Source organism: Xenopus laevis, chromosome 1S, assembly GCF_017654675.1.
Source record: "Xenopus laevis strain J_2021 chromosome 1S, Xenopus_laevis_v10.1, whole genome shotgun sequence".
In the NCBI taxonomy this organism is placed as follows: Eukaryota; Metazoa; Chordata; class Amphibia; order Anura; family Pipidae; genus Xenopus; species Xenopus laevis.
In genome coordinates, this window is record NC_054372.1 from 75,828,041 (window position 1) to 75,850,380 (window position 22,340).

General features: G+C 39.9%; 1 protein-coding gene across 7 annotated transcripts in view; it reads right to left on the reverse strand.

The window, feature by feature from the left end:
• The window catches only part of helq.S (helicase, POLQ like S homeolog), a 289,002-nt gene that overhangs the window by 241,124 nt on the left and 25,538 nt on the right, over positions 1-22,340 (reverse strand). For all 7 annotated transcript variants that reach the window (XM_041579746.1, XM_041579751.1, XM_041579748.1 and 4 more), the window contains 3 exons: positions 21,368-21,546; positions 20,719-20,919; positions 20,399-20,471 (listed from right to left, as the gene is read on the reverse strand). In XM_041579746.1, the coding sequence (XP_041435680.1) occupies positions 20,399-20,471; positions 20,719-20,919; positions 21,368-21,546 (453 nt within the window). The remainder of the gene's footprint in view (positions 1-20,398; positions 20,472-20,718; positions 20,920-21,367; positions 21,547-22,340) is intronic.

The window sequence follows — 22,340 nt, forward strand, 5'->3', positions numbered from 1 at the left end:
ATAAGCCATTGTACAATATAATATAGCTTTATGTAGATTCGGGGTGGAGAAAGACACAACGTGTCGAGTTGTCTAGACAGTAAAGAAGGATATAATTCTGTGCACTGGAGTGGAATTTTCAAGTACACACTGCAACCGTTTTTAGTAAATGCTGGCCATATGCCAGACGTGGCAGTTGGGGCACTTATGGGTCCCATGTATACAAATCGCCTTTTGTGCCAGAAAGCATGCTCATAAGTGGGAAAAAGGAGGAAAGATAGTTAGGTATAAGAACAAGAGGAGAGAGGAAGGTCATCATCCATGTAGTCAGGTATTCAGTGAATTCTACTTTAGGGGAATTAGACCTTGTCATAAGGTGTTAAAAGGAGTAGTTGTCATTTCAGAGTTCAAAAAAATGGAGCATATGATATGAGTTCATTAAGTCCTCTCGGGTTCAGTGTATCCAGACGGTGTATCCATTTGAGCTCTGATTGTAGTAGTTTACATTCACGGTCACCACCTTGTGTAGGGATTGGGGTGATATCTATCACCATGCTCCTGAGGGAGGCTAAGGTGTGCCGATGTTCGACGAAGTGTTGAGAGACAGGAGTATCACCTGTGCCTTTGAGGAGAGCTGCGCGGATTGCTGGTCTATGGTTAGCCATCCTGTCCCTAAAGGTGGTGATGGTTTTGCCCACATAAACTAGACCACAGGGGCATTTGAGAATGTATATTACGAATTTCTATGTACATGTGACCCTGTGTCTGATCAATATTTGTTTACCCGAATGCGGGTGGGTAAAGGTGGGCCCGTCAGTTGTCTGCACGTCGTGCAGTCAGTGCATTTGTAGCAGCCGTTCTTCGCCGAGAGGGATCCATGTAACTTTTGAGGAGGAAAGATAACAATGTTCTGGATCAGTCTTTACCAATTGGTCCCTGAGGTTGCGACCCCTCTTGTATGCTATACGAGGTGGAACTTTGAATGGAGGAGGCAGGGTCCTGTCATTTTGAATAACAGTTCAATGGTTGTGTATGGTTTGGGTGAAGGACCGGGTGCTGGGAGAATAAGTAGTAAGAAATGTAAGACAATCATCAGTTTTACCGGAAGAATGTGTATCAGTGGCTAGCAGATCTGTTTGTGTCGGTCGGGTTGCTCGCTGTCTACTCTCAAGTAGTTCATGTTGAGGGTATCCGCGTTGTAAGAACCGGTCTGTCAGTTCGTTAAGTTGAAGTTCCATACGCAAAGGATCAGTGTTGTTGCGGATCACTCTTATCATTTGAGAGTAGGGGATGCTGTGTAATAAGTGTGGAGGATGACAGGACGAATGATGGAGCAGCGTGTTTCGGTCAGTACCTTTACGGTAAATAGTCATTTGAATCAGTGTCCCCTGCTTCATCAGGAGAATGTCAAGAAAGGGCACTTCTGATTCCTCTACATGTGCCTTGAATTTGATGGTGGTAAATAGTTCATTTAGATCAGACACCATCCATAAGAATTGTTCCTTGGATCCCACCAAAAGGATCAGCAGGTCGTCGATGTAGCGCCAGAGTTTGTAAATGTGTTGCCCATACTTAGGAAAAATGTGCTGCTGTTCATAGTTCGCCATGTATAGATTAGCAAATGACGGTGATACATTAGAACCCATACTGGTCCCACTGGTTTGTAAGTAATAAAGTTCGAATTTAAAATAATTCAATCTCAGACATAGTCCTAAAAGTTCCAACAAAAACTCTGTTTGAGGACGTGTGGGATCCGGTTGTTGTAGGAGTGCTTGGGAGACTGCTTCAATCTCCTGATCCGTCGGTATCACCGTGTACAGGGAAGAGACGTCCATTGTGGCAAGAAGAGTGTGTTCAGGCATGGGCATACAGTTTTTGATCTTGTTGAGTAAATCCCCTGTGTCTTTAAGATATGTGGGGGTGTTCTGGTCCAGAGGCTGCAAACCAGTGGTCGACAAAAACTGAAAGAGGTTGTAAGATTGAGTTTCGCGCACTTACAATCGGTCGGCCTGGTGGATCCTTGAGGCTTTTGTGGATCTTTGGAAGTGTATATAATATGGGGCAGACAGGATGTTTCTGCAGCAGATATGACAGTGTAGACTCAGAAATGTTCCCCTGTAGTAAAGCCGAGTTGAGAATATTGTCGACCCGTTTCTTGTAGTTGGAAGTAGGGTCTCTTTCCAACAGCAGGTAAGTAGTATTGTCATTAAGTTGTTTTAAAACTTCTGTGCGGTATGAGGAATAGTCCATAATTACAACTCCACTGCCTTTATCCGCGGGTCTGATGATAATGTTCTCATTATTCGACAGTGAGACAATGGTGTCCTTTTCAGTCTTAGTCAAATTTGATCTGTGTTTACGATCTCTGGGTTTCAGTGATTCATCTTGTGTATGCGGATATAGATTTTGGGGTGTTGGGTGGTTCAAATGTGCTGGCTGCATGGAACAGGGTGTTCATTTGTTGGGTCCTAGTTCTAAAATGCTCCTTCAGTTTCAGGGTCCGCTGGAACCTATATATGTCAACCATCAGGTCCAAAGTGTGGATATTGTTAGTAGGTACAAATGACAGTCCTTTGCTAAGAATTTTGTGTTCAGTGAGGCTCAGTGTGTGAGAGCTGAGATTGAACACTACTTCCTCCTGTATAGGCTTGGTGGTCTTGTAGATCATAATACTAGGAGTTTGTGCCAGCATGGTTTTATGCGTAATAGATCTTGCCAGACTAACTTAATTTCTTTTTATGAGAAGGTAAGTAGAGACCTCGATTCTGGGATGGCAGTGGATGTGATTTACTTAGACTTTGCTAAAGCATTTGATACAATGCCACACAAAAGGTAACTGGTTAAATTAAGGAATGTTGGCCTGGAACATAGTATTTGTACATGGATAGAGAACTGGCTAAAAGATAGACTACAAAGAGTGGTGGTAAATGGAACATTTTCTAATTGGACCAGTGTTGTTAGTGGAATACCGCAGGGCTCTGTACTAGGTCCCTTGCTTTTCAACTTGTTTATTAATGACCTGGAGGTAGGCATTGAAAGTACTGTTTCTATTTTTGCAGATGATACTAAATTGTGCAGAACTATAGGTTCCATGCAGGATGCTGCCACTTGCTGCAGAGTGATTTGTCTAAATTGGAAAACTCGGCAGCAAACTGGAAAATGAGGTTCAATGTTGATAAATGCAAGGTTATGCACTTTGGCAAAAATAATATAAATGCAAGTTATACACTAAATGGCAGTGTGTTGGGAGTTTCCTTAAATGAAAAGGATCTAGGGGTCTTTGTAGATAACAAGTTGTCTAATTCTGGGCAGTGTCATTCTGTGTCTACTAAAGCAAATAAAGTTCTGTCTTGCATAAAAAAGGGCATTAACTCAAGGGATGAAAACATAATTATGCCTCTTTATAGGTCCCTGGTAAGGCCTCATCTGGAGTATGCAGTGCAGTTTTGGACTCCAGTCCTTAAGAGGGATATAAATGAGCTGGAGAGAGTGCAGAGACGTGCAACTAAATTGGTTAGAGGGATGGAAGACTTAAATTATGAGGGTAGACTGTCAAGGTTGGGGTTGTTTTCTCTGGAAAAAAATGCGCTTGCGAGGGGACATGATTACACTTTACAAGTACATTAGAGGACATTATAGACAAATAGCAGGGGACCTTTCTACCCATAAAGTGGATCACTGTACCAGAGGCCACCCATTTAGACTAGAAGAAAAGAACTTTCATTTGAAGCCACATAGGGGGTTCTTCACAGTCAGGACAGTGAGGTTGTGGAATGCACTGCTGGGTGATGTTGTGATGGCTGATTCAGTTAATGCCTTTAAGAATGGCTTGGATGTTTTTTTGGACAGACATAATATCAAAGTCTATTGTGATACTAAGCTCTATAGTTAGTATAGGTATAGGTATATAGAATTTAATTAAAAGTAGAGAGGGGTATGTGTATGGATGCTGGGTTTTCATTTGGAGGGGTTGAACTTGATGGACTTTGTCTTTTTTCAACCCAATTTAACTATGTAACGATGCCCTCTGCACCTCTTGTGGGGGTGTCCCTGGTTTTTGAGCGTGTGATTGACCCTAAAAAATGTGCACTAGAGTGATCAGGTGTGGTTGTGTTGGATATTGTAGATACTGGTGAATATCTACCCCTGGATTTTCCTCTGCCCCTGGAGCGGGTGTCAGTGTCGGAGGGGGAAGAGGTGTAGGGCGAAGAGTCAAAGCCGCTAAAACCAGCTCGTTGTCTAGGAGGTTTATTTAGTCTGGGTCTAGAGGATTCGCCACCGGTGAGCCAGCCATACACACGTCGGTTCTGGAAGTCTGAGTGCACAATTTGGACTTTGTTCCGCTTAAATTTATGTAGTACAGTGGTGTAATTAACTAACTGATGTTCGAGTTTCTCCAGCCACTTGGGGTCTTTATCAGTTCTCAGGGTATTGAGATTAGCTGTTTCATAGGCGGTAATCTCTGTGCGTACAACTGTCAAATTTTTCGAGACCTCCTCGATGACTAGTAGAATCAGGTCTAGGGAGCACTTTTTAAGAATCTGACACCACCTTTTGCAGAAGTCAGTGTTGTTACGACCAATTGTTGGTATGTTCTTGATCCGAAAGCCCCTGGGTATGTGTTGCCTTTTGTAGAAATTAGAGAGATAAGATACCGTGGAGTTTGAGGTCTACTTCCCTTTCCTTAAGCCGCAAGAGATGTGATATGTAAGGTGATAGATATCTTGTGTAGTGGCTGTGGGAGAGACTTCATTGGCTGTTTCCATCAAGGTTTCCTTGAACAGAATGTCCGCTGCTTCAGCGTCTGAGAATTGGAGCCCGCTGAGTGTAATGTCAAACCATCACCACCTTTAGGGACAGGATGGCTAACCATAGGTCAGCAATCCGCGCAGCTCTCCTCAAAGGCACAGGTGATACTCCTGTCTCTCAACACTTCGACGAACATTGGCACACCTTAGCCTCCCTCAGGAGCATTGTGATAGATTTCACCCCGATCCCTACACGAGGTGGTGACCATGAACGTAAACTACTACAATCAGAGCTCAAATGGATACACCGTCTGGATACACTGAACCCGAGAGTACTTAATGAACACATATCATATGCTCCATTTTTTTGAACTCTGAAATGACAACTACTCCTTTTAACACCTTATGACGAGGTCTAATTCCCCTGAAGTAGAATTCACTGGATACCTGACTACATGGATGATGACCTTGGTCTCTCCTCCTCTTGTTCTTATACCTAACTATCTTTCCTCCTTTTTCCCCACTTATGAGCATGCTTTCTGGCACAAAAGGCGATTTGGATCCATGGGACCCATAAATGCCCCAACTGCCACGTCACATGGCCAGCATTTACTAATAACGGTTGCAGTGTGTACTTGAAGATTTCACTCCAATGCACAGCATTATATCCTTCTTTACTGTCTGGGCAACTTGACACATTGTGTCTTTCTCTACGTAAAGCTATACTATATATTGTGTAATGGCTTATGGACGGGTTTTATATTCTACCCATATAACTTTTCTCGCTGCCTGTTGAATCCAACACATATGACTGCGGACAGGCTGTGTGTTATGTACCCCTGCGTGTGACATTCCAAACATGGCAGTGATGCCCCTGATCTCGGACAAAGTCCTCTATGGGATAACGCGTGCCCTGCTTCCTTTATTCCCACATGCCATATTGCGGAATACAGCAACGCTGCTCTGTCCCTGCTATATTTCGTATCTCTTGTTCTAACTCCTCTCAGTTTTCCTCTTCTATTCTTTTACTTTTGCTACTGTTTCTGGTCACCTCTATGTACAAGCATTCAAATTGAATATATCGCAACTGCCTCTATGCCAAGTCCAGAATCAGCAGTTGCCATGTGAGCAGCCCTTAACAACAAGGCCATGCTGATTGATGGACGACTGACACTCCCATGCCCCAGAGTTGAGTGACACGCCCACCGGCCCTGTCTTCCCAGGGCCTGCAGGGCTTGATTTGGAAGACAGCAAAGCAACCAGCACTGAAGTACACGGAACCTGTTTTTGTGACTCTAGCCATTGCATCCTCCATGCTACAGATATGGACGTTGTCGCAGAGTGATTGTCTTCCCCTGTCTCTGTTTGGCATCCGATACTGACAGTAAGTCCTATAATGTTTGTTTGAATTATCAGTTGCACCGAAGCACTGGGATTGCCACATACTACATTGTAACCATCTGTCCCTGCTTGGTGATTAAGTAACATTAATAACCGGAACTCCTGACTTGAACTTTTTACTTTGTATCTTTCAACTGGATGTGACCCCCAGCTTGTGGAACAGTGTGGGGATCACACTATGTTAATGATTACTCATCTATTATGCTGTGTTTTGAGATTATGCATTTGTTTTTAATGACCATGTAATTTCTATAAGAGACCACTGATTGCATGTGGGCAATATTATTTTATATCTATTTTTATGGTATGTTCAGGCTGTATTTTTATTTTTCTTGTGCTGTATACTCTTTTCCACGCCCCTTAACACCCGATGATGTCATCACGTTTGTTTTCCTGCCACTTGGGGTTTAAATGTTTGGTCTTCACTGTGTGTTGCACTTTGAGAAAGGCTATAGGATTAGCCGAAACGTCAGTTATTTATTTTCAATAAATTTCACCTATTTTTTGCATCTTAAGACCTGTGCGTGCTCGCCTTTTTCCAGGATATCTTACTCACTTTGCTGATAGGACATCCCCCATACATCTAGCCACGTTTCTATGGCTCAAAGGACCAAAAGTCAAGCCGCCATCTGGAGCCCCATAATATTTACACTACATATTTGGCATCAATGCAAACAAAGATACAACCTAATAAGCCCCCACTTACCCCTAACACCGGTACTTGATAACCCCTTAATCTCAGGGTATGCAAGACACTTTTAAAACACATTGGGGCTCCAAACATCTTTTTAAAGTTTATGACTTTAATAATCCTAACAAATAAACGTCCAACATTTACAAGTGCAGACTAAACACCAAATATCTTCAACACAGTTTTTTGAATACCTGCAACTTTTCTGTCAACATATTTCTGTCAGACAATCCTATCTAGCCAAGGGCAACTAAACTGCCTCAATGGACCCTTTTCCTAAACACAGGTATATGTTGAAATGGGAAGAGAATCTCTCTCAAGAAATGTCATTAGAAACTTGGGAAAATATATGGGAGAATGCTAGAAGAAATGTCTTGTGATAGACAGTAGGAAAGTCTGTACAAAACAATGTTTTTTTGGTATCATACCCCAAGCAAATGACATGGTTGGTTCTCATGGTTGGTACAGTCTGTTAACAATGCTGGAGAGCTTGTGGGATGATTGGAACAATGCCACATATAATGTGGCATTGCACCGTAATAACCCCATCTGTAGAAAATCTTTTGGGTAAAATATTCTGTTCAGAAACCATATTAGATCCCCTTACCATGTTAGTTACCATGTTACCATTAGACTACACCACTAAAGCTGAGCAAAGATCGCTAATCTGCAGGCTGTTAGGATATAATTGAGCAATCACCCACCACTGGAAAAAACCACTACCCCAACATTAAAGTAAAACTATACCCCCAAAATGAACACTTAAGCAAGAGATAGTTCATATCATATTAAGTGGCATATTAAAGAATCTTACCAAACTGGAATATATATTTAAGTAAATGTTGCCCTTTTACATCTTTTGCCTTGAGCCACCATTTCATGATGATCTCTGTGCTGTCTCAGAAATCACCTGACCAGAAATACTACAACTCTAACTGTAACGGGAAGAAGTGTGGAAGCAAAAGACACACCACTGTCTGTTAATTGGCTCATGTGACCCAACATGTATGGTTTGTTGGTATGTTTGTGAGTACAGTGAATCCTACTATCCCAGGGGGCAGCCCTTATTTTTTAAAATGGCAATTTTCTATTTATGATTATCCAATGGCACATACTACTAGAAAAGTATATTATTATGAAAATAGTTTATTTACATGAAGCAGGATTTTACATATGAGCTTATGCAATATCTTTTTATAGAGACCTACATTGTTTGGGGGGGTATAGTTTTCCTTTAATTGATATAATCCATAGAATGAGAGATGAGGGAAATGGAGTATATGACAGCTAGAATAAGAGACACCCTTCAAAGATTCCAAAAGGTCTGGTCTAGCTGGGATACCTTTACTACTACTGCTTAGATATCCCCAAAGCTAAGATATGCAGAATTCACATACTTGTACTGATCGTCAAAAGACAACTTATAACTCCCAGGGCACCCAGTTCTCTGTTTTATATAGGGATGCACCGAATCCAGGATTCGGTTCGGGATTCAGCCAGGGTTCGGCCTTTTTCAGCAGGATTCGGCCGAATCCTTCTGCCCGTCCGAACCAAATCCGAATTTGCATATGCAAATTAGGGGCAGGAGGGAAATTGAGTGACTTTCTGTCACAAAACAAGGAAGTTAAAAATGTTGTCCCCTTCCCACCCCTAATTTGCATAGTCTGAGAGGTTACAAAGGAACCAAGCAATTGAAGGCCTGTCCTACATTTGCGAATGTTGATGTTCAGGAGTCCACTGAACAGCAGTCGTGTATATGGCAAGGTAGCATGGAGTGCCACTGCTCTCCCCCAAAAACATTGCAAACTATCTACAGTTTGCTAAAGATCACATGGATAACCCAGAAGGTTTCTGGAAGAATGTTTTGTGGATGATCAAACCACAATAAAACTTGGCTTAACGAGGAGTGTTCCATTTGGAGAAAGAAAACACTGCATTCTAGCATAAGAACCTTATTCCATCTGTGAAACATGGTGGTGGGTGTGTTCTGGGTCAGTTTTGCTTTTGTTTGTTTTTGATGAAACAATGAATTATATGCCAGAAAATTCTAAAGGAAAATGTCAAGACATCTGTCCATAAACTGAATCTCAAGAGAGAGTGGGTCATGCACCAAGCCAACGATCCTGAACACACATGTCGCTCCACCAAATAATGATTAAAGGGGACCCGTCACCAAAAAAAATCCTATTTTATCACATTAGTCAAGCAAAATTAACTTTAATTACACTATATAAATTATTTGAATCTTGTTTCCTTCAGTCTGAGAATTCATAATTATAGCAAGCAGGAAGCAGCCATTTTGTGGACAGTGTTTTTAAAGCAAATCTTGTATCATCTCAAAATCTTGTTTGTGCACCAGAATGGGAGACCTGATGCCCATTTCCTTGCCCTGGCTACACAATTAAACGGTAAAGAGAACAGGGAAATGTGTGGAGAGCAGTGACATCTAGGAAGTGCTGAATGGAAAGTGAAAGTAATTGTCTGCTCCGCCTCTATGCCACTGGCATAGAGGAGGGGCAGACAATATTTGATTGACAGCTGAGATTTTTAAATGAGCTTACAACAGCTATGAATGCTTTAATAAAAAATAGAAATTGGATTTCATGTTTAATTTGAAAAGGACTTTTATTATACAGATTTGTGTGTCTGGGTGACAGGTCCACTTTAAAGAAGAATACAGGGAATGTTCTGAAATGGCCAAATCAAAGCCCTGACCTTAATACGACTGAAATGTTGTGGAAAGTCCTCAAGCGAGCGGTTCATGTGGAAACCCAGCTGAAGCTGTTCTGTATGGTGAAATGGGCTAAAATTCCAGGATTGATCAACATTTACTGCAAACGCTTAGCTGCAGTTATTTCTGCACAAGGGGGTCACACTAAACACTAAGAGCACGATTCACTCACTTTTGCAGGTATGTTATTGGATCATTTTTTCAATAAATACATGTCCAAGTATAATAGTTTTAGTTTCATTTCTGTAACTAGGTTTTCTTCATTTAATTCTGAAAATCAGATGATGTTTTTAGTACACATGAAATAAAAATATTGAAATTTTTAAAGGGTTCAAAAACCCTTCACTCACCACAGTATATTCACTTATATTCTTACAAAGGGTTTACAGTATATTAGGGAATCCATTTAACAAAGCTAGATCCAAAGTTTAGTCTAATTAATATTTCCCACAAGTTTGGTCATTCAGTGGACTCAAATGCCTTAGTGGTTAGTGACACTACCAGGCCTGATCCTGTATTTTTGTGAGATGTCTGTAAATTAAAGTGCAGTTGTCTGGTAGTAATGACTGTAGACTTTGAGAGCAAAAAACTGGATTGATCCATGATAACCAGCATGCGTATCACCTTGGCCAACTTTCTTGCAAGAATTTTAGCTAGTATTTTGAGTTTGGCGTTTAAAGGGACATGGGTCTATATGATGAGAGTATGGTGGGATATTTTCCTGGCTTAGGTAGCACTATAATAGCTGCCTCAGAAAATAAAGTGAGAAATGAGAAGTTTGGACATATGACCTCACCAATTTCCTATTATGGTGTGACTCTGTTTGTATACTGTATTTTTGAGGTGTGCAGGTCACCTCAGAGTTCCTTAATTCAGTGGCAGTGTCAGGTGGAGAAATACTAACAGAATACTAACTGCTTTTATTGATGTTGATCATAATAGGACAACATCACTAAAAGTAGACACCGCTTTAGTAAAGTATGGGCACTCCTGCTATAAGATGTTTGTACGAGAAGTAGAGATGCACCATATCCAGGATTTGGTTCGGGATTCTGCCTTTTTCAGAAGGATTTTTCAGCAGGATTTGGCCAAATCCTTCTGCCCGGCAAAAGCGAATCCTAATTTGCATATGCAAATTAGGAGCGGGAGGGAAATTGCGTGACTTTTTGTCACAAAACAAGGAAGTAAAAACTGTTTTCACCTTCTCACCCATAATTTGCATATGCGGATCGGTATTTGGGCGAATCTTTCCACCGGCTAGAATGTGAATCGCCGCTGTGATGGCACTCTGATCGATTCGGCTTTCCAAATGTGCCCGAAGTTTCCTCGTGAGGCAACTTTGGGTGACTTCAGAAAAACAAAGCGTGCCATCCTGCCGGCTAGAATGTAAATCGCATTTAAATAAGGCATTTAGGGGAGATTAGTGCCTGAAGAAGAGGCGATTTGTCGGTGGGCAACTAATCTCCCCAAGTAGCAGCGTGTGCCACCACCCTAAGGTCTCTTCATTTTCTTGTGATTACTGAGCTACATTTGCTTCTGTAGGTTGGTAGAGTATTCTGGGTACAGAGACACATTGGAGCCATCATATTCCAAGTGACCAGCCTTACAACTCTTTTACAAGACAATGTCTTAAACCAGAGGGATAGAGACATTGTCTTTTACAAGACAATTTCTCTATCCCTCTGGTTTAATACAAAAGGGTTGTGCTAGAGCTCTGGGAGGTGTGCCCTGCCCAGGAACCTGCTGTGTTCTTTCCATAGGGAAGGGAGGGGTGAAGGATGCTGCAGGAAGTCTGTTCTCTGCAAAGTTGTAAGAGGAGTCTCCTTCAATGCCCTCAGGTAGTCCATGTCACATTTTTTGCAGTGTTGCCTGATGTTGCAATTGCTGTATTAGATCAGTAACATGGACAGCCTATAGGCTGCAGATGTCTTGTAAAGTGCCTAATCTTGTTTTAGCTGCTGCCCTGCATGCACTGATAGTTTGCAGGTCTACTTTATACAGTGATTGGCCAATTTGGATTTTGTTTATGAAGGGAAGCAGGTTGCAATAGCTGCAAGTACTTGAGCAAGTACCTGTGTGTCATCTGGAGTACTCCCTGGTGGAGGCGAGGGTGGACAGAACTAGTCCAGATTTTGTGAGGACTCTAAGGGGCACATTTACTTAGGGTCAAATATCGAGGGTTAATTAACCCTCGATATTCGACTGTCGAAGTTAAATCCTTCGACTTCGAAGTAGAATGATTTACCGCAATTCGGTCCATCGATCGAACGATTTTCCTTTGACTAAAAATTCCCCATAGGCTAACATTGAGGTGAGGTTTTACTTGGCGAAGTAGGGAGTCACCGTTTTTTTTTAAAGAGGTAGTACTTTGACTATTGAATAGTCGACTATCAAATAGTCGAACGATTTTTCGTTCGATTCGAAGTCGTAGTCAAAGGTCGAAGGAGCCAATTCGATGGTCGAAGTAGCCAAAAAAAATCATTCGAAATTCAAAGTTTTTTTTATTCTATTCCTTTACTCGAACTAAGTAAATGTGACCCTAGGTGTTTTAAGGATCTGCTTTTACCACCCATATCCAACTGCAGGTCATCCATACCAAAATGACATTGTATAATATCCCAGAATGTGTGAAGAGCCACAGAGCTCCAAGTTAACACATCTTGCTAGGGATGAATACCATTTAGTTTGGACCTTGGTGTACCCCATTTCCAAAAAGTTGGGACAAAATATATATAAAACTAAAATAGAATGTGTGAAGCGCCACAGAGCTCCAAGTTAACACATCTTGCTAGGGATGAATACCATTTGGTTTGGACCTTGGTGTACCCCATTTCCAAAACGTTGGGACAAAATATGTATGTATATGTATATATATATATATATATATATATATATATATTATATATATATATATATATATATATATATATATATATATATATATATATATATATATATATATATATATATATATATATATATATATATATTTAAAACGAATGCAATGATTTAAAAATAATTTGAAAATAATATATTTGATTGAATTTGATGCCAGCAACAACATCTTTAAAAAGTTTGGAAAGGGGCATTTTTACCTCTGTGTTTCATTGCCCCTTTTAACATCACACGGTAAACATTTGGAAACAGGGGAGACCACCATACAGTTTTCCACATCCCCACTGTCCATTTTATAAAGTAAATTATATTGGGCTCAGAGAATGTGGCGGATCGTGGATTTGTGGATGTAGCAATGAACTACTGTATGTTCACAGACAAAGTTTTTCTTAAGTATTCCTGAATCTATGCAGTGATTAGCACTATAGAATTCTGTCTGTTTAAACACAGTACCCCCTGAGAGCACAAATGATCAAAGCCATCCAAATACTGTCTTTTTGTCTTGTACCTTGTATATTTAGGGCATCTTCTTCTCTTCAGTAATCTTCGGGAATAGAGCAGCGTAAAGGCGCATGCGCAGTTGGAGCAATCCTCTGTTTTGCGGCAACTGCGCATGCGCTGAAACTGACGGAAATCGCCAAAGCGCCGGAAGAATACCTGAAAGTACCGAAGAGAAGAAGATGGCGCCCGTGAACTCCAATGCCCTGAATCTGCACCGAGGGGTAAGTAAAGAGTTAGGGGCATTTACCAAAGGTAGGGTAGGGGTTTTTATTAGCAAGTGTTTGGTTCTCCTTTAAATGCACTTTACCTCAGTGCTAACCTTTCTGTCAAATCGTATTGGTTATGCTTGCTGTATATTTTCTTGCTTAAATGGGGAATATATTCACAGATATATTTGTTAAGCAGCATTTTACAGACTTTACATTTTCCTATTGTGTTTAACCCTGTGAAAAGTATTAGTCAGTTAATAAGTCACAGATAAAGTCCTAAATGGCCAAAGTTTTCATATCTTGAATTTAGGGTACCTAAAAAACACCTGAACATCATTTTTCATGATGGAACAAAAAGCACCTAGAATTAGTTTAGCAAAAAAAACAGCCCAAAGACTAACCTACCATATAGGTGTATAACGAATCAGCACTTATTACATATGTTGGGGACTGGCTTTGAAACAGAGATGTCTAGACAAAAACATACCACAACCAACACCTTGTTGAAGGCAATTACTACATATACCCCACACAACATGCAAGAAAATCCCATAAGATTTGGCATTCTGATGCAGATATGGGGGCAAATTTACTAAAGGGCAAAGTGACTAATGCGGGCAAAAAAAATCGCCAGTGTGACGTAATTTTGGTACTTTGCCAATTTCTATATCTGACGTAACTTTGCTAGAAATGGAGATAGGTACTTCGCTCCCTAACGCCTGGCGAATTTGTGCTCTGGCGAATGGCGTAACTACGCAAATATTACTAAGATGCGGATTTTACTGAACGTTACTTCTTGTGCCAGACTAAGTGCAATAGAGTAGATAGGACTTCCTAAAAAAAAATTGTTGAAAAATGTTCCCAAAAAACACTGGCGTCTTTTCCTTTTTCAAAAAAAAAAAAAAAAAAAACTTGGTTGGGAGGCTGGTGGCAACAACCTGAAGGACAATTTTATATCAATGGTAAATCCCTACCACCCCATCCATAACCTTAGAAAAACAGAAACTGCTTCATATTTTTTCACATAGATTGGTTGGAAACACTAACCAAAAAATAACAATACACTGAAAAGTTTTTAAAGGAGAAGGAAAGGCTAAATTTAAGTAAGCTTTATCAGAAAGGTCTATATAAATACACCGCTAAACCCTCAGTATTGCTGCTCTGTGAAAAGAAACACCACATTTCTTTCCTTCTATTGTGTACACATGGGCTTCTGTATCAGACTTCCTGTTTTCAGCTTAAACCTCCATGGCTAGGGCTTGAGCATGCTCAGTTTGCTCCTCTCTCCCCCTCCGCCCTCTCCTCCCTGCTGTAATCTGAGCTCAGAGCCATGAGTGGGCAGGGAGAGACTCAGACAGGAAGTGATGTCACACCAAGCTAATATGGCAGCTGTATCCTAAACAAACAGAGAGCTTCTAGAGCTGTTTACTCTGGTATGGTAAAGTATTCTGCAGAATAAATATAGTCTTATAGCTTGCACTATTGTGGTTATTCTATTGCCAATAACGCTGCTTCGGTAGCTTTCTTACATAGCCTCCCTTCCACACCCAATCAGACACCTCACGATTCATACATATAAACATTCCACATGGTACGACACATTTCAATGCCAACACCAAGAAAGAGGACAACCAGACTACTCATACCCCAGGAGTCGCTGTGTTAAACTATTGGCAACTACAAACTCAAAAACTTGCCACTCTGCAAAGTCTTTCAAAACAGATTTGGACTGAACTACAAGTTATATATGCTACTGTTATTAGTTGAATTTAATACTTTATGGAACTGCATTTCATATTTGAACACTACATATTTTGCAGAAAACAAATAATAAGCATTGCAATTGAAATCAATAGAAATATAACATTATTCTAAAAAAAAATATCCAAAAAGAGCATCTTTCCTTGAAGATTCTTGAACTACCTAAAGTAAAATGTCATTTAGCATATTTGTAATTCTAGTTTGACTTGCATTACCTAGTGACCTTTTTGTAAAGCCTTTTACAGCGTAAGTAGCTGTGCTATTTTCTCCTCACTTTACTATTGGGCAGTTTTAACATGCATCTATGATACAATTCTTAGAAAATCTTATGTCCTTAAGAAATCTCTCCCCATAGGGCTTCCAGACTATTGCACATTTGTAATTCTGATTTTACAAAATGGGTCTGCCTTTTTATTTCCTCTGCCCCTCTAAAAAAGGAACAAGTGAATAAAAAAAGATGATGGCTTTAGCAACCATATAAATTCACAGACTAGTCAGTTTTTTCAATGCCACCAGGTCTCCATAATGTCAATTATATCATAATTTTATTTACATGAAATTAAATCTAGATCTCTGCCTGACAAGCTCTGTGCATTTGCAAGCAGGCAGTGGAGATCTATAGTTACTGTTCAATCTCTTTGCAACAGTGGAATCTTTTTATACATGTATACTATGTGCCCACCCTCTATCTTCCCCATGACCTCATTCCAAAAGCCCTATCTACACTCACTTTACTGTAATAACTGACCTACTTACCCTGCTTCCTCCAGTCTCTTAGCCATGCTTTCCCCTAGCACAGCGACCACCTTCCATTGTTCTATGCTCTCACTGTATTTCAAAATTTTAACATAGCACAGTCAAAAATTGGAAGACCTAAATACTAGATTCTATGAAATTCTAACCTCTATTTTAACTTGTCTGATACAACCAATAGACACCTCATCTTCTGGTCTGCTGATTTCCTGTATCATGCCAAGTTATTTGTACCACCCTGCTCCTATTCAGACTAAGAACTATTGTGTGCGGAGAACATGATATGTAAAGAAAAATAGGGAATGTAATGTATTTATGTGCGGGTGTAGCTGTTACTAAGTACCTTCATTCTCTCTCTCACTCTGGTGTTTTTAATCGAAAGTTTTACACAGCAGGATAATTAGGCCTATGTGTGAATTTGACACTTAGAACAATATACTTAAAAGTTTGGCCAATATGAAACTTAGATTGTATGGGATTATTGCTCACTGCATTAAAAAAAAATCTACATGTACATTAATGCAATTGTAAGCCTCTACTGAACTCATGATTTAGGCCACATAAACAAGTAGCTTCCTTAGCTTGGTCTTATCTGAGGTGGTTAGCTATCACTGAATTAACACAAGTAAAAGGGGTTGGAGGAAGAGCCTCTCTTATTAAAAAGAATTCCCTCAAGATAGTGTAGCTCACAAGGGTATATGGGTTCAGTTCCAACCAAAAATCTTGTTGTTGTTTTTTTTTTAATTGTAATATTGTTTTTTATATAATGTAACTATGAATAAGGGTTGTCTATCTTTTTCTAAATTAACACAAAATGCTCACAGCTGTAGCCATTGGAGAATGCTGTGGGGTATGTAAAAAGACTTTTACATGGCAGTTAAGTACAGAGTGAATTTATCTGACTTTGCTCTTAATAAGGCAGTCCCAGTTATCTAAATACAATATACATAACATACATACGTTCTTGACATAAATAAGATATACTTCCATATAGTAAAGAGTGTTTTACAGAACTCTAATTACAACAAGGTTTATGCTAACAAAGGCCCTAATGTGAAAAAAATTAATTAATTAAAGGAACAGTAACACAAAAAAAGTTAAGTATTAAGTAAAATTAAGTAAAATATAGTAAACAGTTGCCCTGCTTTGTTAAAACTGGCATGGTTGCTTCAGAAAGTCCAATAGCCATTCAAAAAAAAGAACAGGTTACAAAGCAGATAACAGATAAAATTAGAATAATACAATGGCATTTTATTGATCTTATTGCAATATTTTTACTCATAATAAATATGCCATAGTAGTATTGTTATGCATGGGAAGCATTAGGATTACAATCAAGTTTCACAAGAAAAACACAATTAGGTTGATTTCTTATGTGGTGTAAAAAATGGTGGAATAATTTGCAACACATCGCCATCTAAAAAACTGTATAATTTTTTATGCATTTTTTCTTTGAGCAACTTCTGGCAGAACTTATTTACAAAGGTCTGAAGTAGTGTAAAATAATGGTGGCAAATCTAGTGTTTGCATGGCATAAATTAACACACATCTTGATAAAACCACCATTTATTTTACACAGCTTTTTCACTGTTTTTTTACACTAGTTTTACACAGCATAATTAATAGGCTCCAGTGTGTAAACTAGGCTATGTGTAGGCTTTTCATCATCATTTATTTATATAGCGCAGACAAGATACACAGTGCTTTACCTTATAACAAACAGGGAATAAATGGTGGACAACAAACAAGGCTTACAGAGTACAATAGGATTAGATGGCCCTACAAATTAAAGGTTAAAGTACAATTGAGACATTAGGATTTTAGAAACAATTTTGTGATTTTTGATTTTTGAAACACTAACTCAGCATAGCATTACCCTAACTGATTCTACATTACAGAGATGTTTTCTCAAATCTGCATTGCATCTTCACGGCCATTTTGGTTTGTGTACTTCTGTCTCTTCAGCAAAACTCACTTCCCGGTATGCGCTCTCCTAACAGTTCATATCTAACCCCTCCTGTCTCCTTTCTCGGTCCTCCTTCCTAATGCCTCCTTACACAGTTCACATCTCTCCTTCCTTCCCTCTCAGCCCTCACCTCTCTGCTACTCTGCAGAACTTGAGAGGGCATGCTTTGTTGTACCTAAATTTCTGAAAGCAAGGCTGATGAATGAGGGAGGAAGGCGGAGATATATATTGCAGGAGAGTTGAGGGCTGAAGTCTAAATTATTAGGGCTGGGGGGGAATAAGGAGAGATGTTATCTGAGTAAGAAGGAGAACCGAGAATGAAGACACAAGAAGTGAGATATGAACATGGCATGGAGCCAGGAGGGAGGTTTTTTTATAACAGGCTCTACTGCGCATGTCCCTATCGGCATTCAAGGAAGAGAGAGGAGGGTGAGAACGGCTCCGCAGCAGCACAGGTCAAAGCAAAGCAGCTCATGTAGGCGTGGACACAAGGCTAATGCTAAGGTATTTTAGGGTCAGACAGGGTTATTTGCCATTGTCTGAACCTGCCTTTACATGTTAAGGACTAAACCAGTGGGGTATCAAGAGGGTTGAATTCTCCTTTAAGGAACGCTTGAAAGTTTGGAAAGAAGGAAAAGTCTGACAGCTCGAGGCAGAGAGAAGTCTTGTAGAGAAGTCTTGTAGACAAGAATGGGCAGAAGTGATGAGAGGAGAAGCAAAGCGAAGATCAGAAGCAGAGCGAAGGTTGTGTGAAGAAGTGTTTTTGGAGATCAGAGATGAAATATAGGTAGGGGCTTCATTATTAAGGGCCTTAAATATGAGTGTTAGTAATTTGAATTTGATTCTAGAGGAGACTGGGAGCCAGTGGGACTGGGAGACTGGGAGCCAAGGGACATGCATATGGGAGCAGCTGATGTTGAGCAGTGAGATAGATGAATGACTCTAGCAGCAGCATTTAGGACAGATAGGAGTTGTGAAAGGCGACTTGTTGGAATAACTACGAGGAGTAGCTTGTCGTAATCAAGGCGGGAGATGACGAAAGACTGAATCAGTGTTTTAGTTGATTCTGAATTGAAATATGGTAGTATTCAGGCAATGTTGAGCAGTTGAATATGACAAGATTTTGAGTGTTTGAATGTGTGGTGAAAAAGACAGATGCGAGTCTAGGATAACTCCTAGGCAGCGTGCCTGTGCGGTGGAATGAAAGCTGGTGTTGTTTACTGTGAGTGATATCTCAGGGACAGGGGAAGATCTTGGAAGAAATATAACGAGTTCTGTTTTTGAAAGGTTCAGTTTCAGGTGGTGCTGTGACATCCAGGAGAAGACAGCAGAGAGACAGTCTGTAACTTGGGAAAGGACAGAATTAGAAAGATCAGGAGTAGACAAGTAGAGTTGTGTGTCATCAGCATAAAGGTGATACTGAAGTCCAAACAACTGAATACGTTTTCCTAGCGAAGTTGTATAAAGCAAGAACAGCAGAGGGCCTAGAACAGAGCCTTCAGGAACTCCGACAGAGAGAGGGAATGTAGTAGAAGTAGAGTTAGAGAAGGCAAATTTAAAGGAAAGGTCAGACAGATAAGAGGTAAACTATGAAAAAGCGAATGCCAGCCGAGTATAGAATGTCTAGGAGGAGTGTGTGGTCAACTGGGTCAAAGGCTGCAGAGATCTAGAAGGATTAGTATGGAGTAGTGACCTTTAGACTTTGCCAGTAGAAGATCATTGGTTACTTTGGTGAATGCAGTTTCAGTTCAGTGTGTTGGGCGGAAGCCAGATTGCGAGGCGGTCGAGAAGAGAGTTGTGAGTGAGATGCTGGATCAGGCATTTGTAAACAAGCCTTTCTAGTAATTTGGATACGAATGGAAGAAGGGAAATCAGACGATGGTTAGCAGGAGAGCTGGGATCAAGGGAAGGTTTTTTGAGAATAGGAGTGATAAGTGCTTTTTTGTATAAGAATGGAAAAGTACAAGTAGAGAGTGAAAGGTTGAATAGGTGGGGAAATGCAGGAGAGAGTGTATCAAAGATTGGATAGAGGAGGCAAGAGGGTATGGGCTCAAGGGAGCAGGTTGTGGGTTTTGAGCAGGCTAGAAGTTTGCTAACTTCATCTAGTGTTGCAGGGGTGAAGGAGTGCAAAGTGGATGTGAGTGGACTGCACGTTAGTCTGAGATTATTGTCAGACGGTATGCTCAGCCTAATGAGATCAATTTTTTAATTAAAGAAATGAGCAAGATCTTGGGCAGGTTTATTAATGGGTGGAGAAGGTGGAGGGGGGCATAGGAGTGAGTTAAATGTGTCAAACAGTCGCTGTGGTTTAGAGGACAGAGTGGAGATTTAAGAAAATAAGTATTGTTCTTTAGTTAATGATAGAGCTCGATTGTAGCAGGTGAGCATGAATTTGAAGTGGATGAAGTCAAGATCAGTTTGTGACTTTCTCCACCGTCATTCAGCTGATCTACTACATCTTCTGAGGTACAGAGTTACACTAGTGTGCCAGGGTTGGGGTTTAGCTGGTTGGCTGTGATGGGTGGTAGAAGAAGCAAGGGAGTCAAGAGCTGCTGAAAGAGCATCATTGTAGAGAGAAGCTGCCATATTGTGACAGGAAAGATTGTTAATATGTGGGATGGGTTGTGCTGATACTGTTAATAATTGTTGTTTGCCTAATAATGTGAGAAATACTATAGTATAGTACTATAGTATATGATGCAAAAATGATAAAAAGAATACCATTAAAATATGAAAAACATTTTATTAAAGATGTAAACTTACCACTGGTGTAGAGAATTTTGCTCAAAGTCATTTCTAAAATTGCTCCTCTCCTTCCTTCACCAAGCATGTGCAACTATTTTGGAAAAAAAAAATACAAATGTAATGTTAATAACTCCAAGTTTGAACAATTAGATAAAAAATGCCTACATTAACAAATACTGCATAGTTTTTAGAAAGCGTGAAACACTTTGTAACACATTCATAAAAATCAGTGGCGATGCAGCAAAGAAAAATTGGAGATGCAGATTTTCTCTTTAATAAACATAATTGACAAGTGAAAAAAGCATTTAAACAAAAAGGCTAGTAGACAAAAGCATTACCTCATCGACTACAATGAGACCCAAATCATTGATTCGCCCTGTTTCAATTAAGGAGTTAATAAGACTATGGCCCTTTTCGATCGTGGAGATATACAGTGATTTTTTTGTTCTCCTTTTAATGGGAGGAAACCTGCCTCTGCTGCCAGCATATTCCTCAACCAAAAAATCTAGCTCAATCCCAAAACTGGCCAATCCTCGAACCTAAAAAATAAAAACAGATAGTGATTACAACATTGGATATACTTATTAGCTCTATGTATTTATTTACATAGTGCCAGTAAAATCAGTATCAATGTATTGTAGCAAGCAAAATTAACAGAATCAGTTTTCTTTTGCAGATGATTTGAAAATTTCCATTCCATTTTCTTAAATTTTGGGTTTTACTGGGCAAAGTACTGTCTTGTTAGGGGTATGGTCATAAATTACTGTGTCACATCATACTTTTTCTACTGCAAAACACCAGTTCTTTTAGCACTTTATTTTATGTATCCAATAGTTATCATCAAGTTTTATGCCATCACCAAATTTTGTCACATTTACTAAAATGTACAGCCTGAGCTGCTAATTTTCCCTTTAAACTCTACTGATGAGAAGCATTCACATTTTCTTTAAAAAAAAAAATAGACAAAATAAAAGTAAATTGTTTCACCTTTTCTTGTACAATTGCAACATAGGGTAAGATCATGAGTACATCTTTTTGTCTGCACAGCAGTTCTTGAAGGATGAGAATTTCAGCAACAAGAGTTTTCCCACCACTTGTAGGTAGCGAATAAATCAAGTTTTTCTTTTCTTTTAAGGACGTTAAGGTCAAGCATTTGTGTTGCCAGTCTGCAGGTGAAAAAAGTCATAGTATTAACTTGCAGTTCCACCTCAAGCAACAAAATTGATTTTATGTAGATTAAAGGGGACCCATCACTCAAAAAATATTCCAAATCCTATTTTATCACATTTGTCAAGCAAAATAAATTATTTAATAACACTATATCAATTATTTGAATCGTGTTTCCTTCGGTTTGGAAATTCATAATTATAGCAAGCATGCAGGAGCCATTTTGTGGACACTGTTATTAAGGCAAGCCTTGCATCATCTCACAATCTTGTTTGTGCACCAGAATGGGGGATCTGATGTCCATTCCCCATTCACTGGTTACACAATTAAATGTTAACAAGAGATGGGGAATGCGGGGAGTGCAGTGACATCTAGTAAGTGCTGAATGGAAAGTGAAAGGAATTGCCTGCCCTGTCTCTATGCTTAAGGCCTCGAGCAGGCATGCCCAAAGTCAGGCCCAGGGGCCAATTGCGGCCCGACCATGAGCCTCCATCATGAAATTAATAATAATGTGGCCCGCCAGCATAGTGCCATCAGGAATCGCGTAGCTGTAGCAGTAATATTTGGGCAAATGATCTGCCACTTGGTCTATACTGCTGCCCGTGTGTTGAAGCTGTTCGCAATAGACACATACTGGCACGTAGTGACGCACTGTTCTTGCATACTTCTAGGCAGATCATTTCACTAATGTGCCCAAATATTACTGTTACGGCTACGTGATTTCTTGTTTAAATGAGTTATATGATGTGAATAGTTCAAAGAATGCCACATTTTCACCTCACCAAATCTGGCC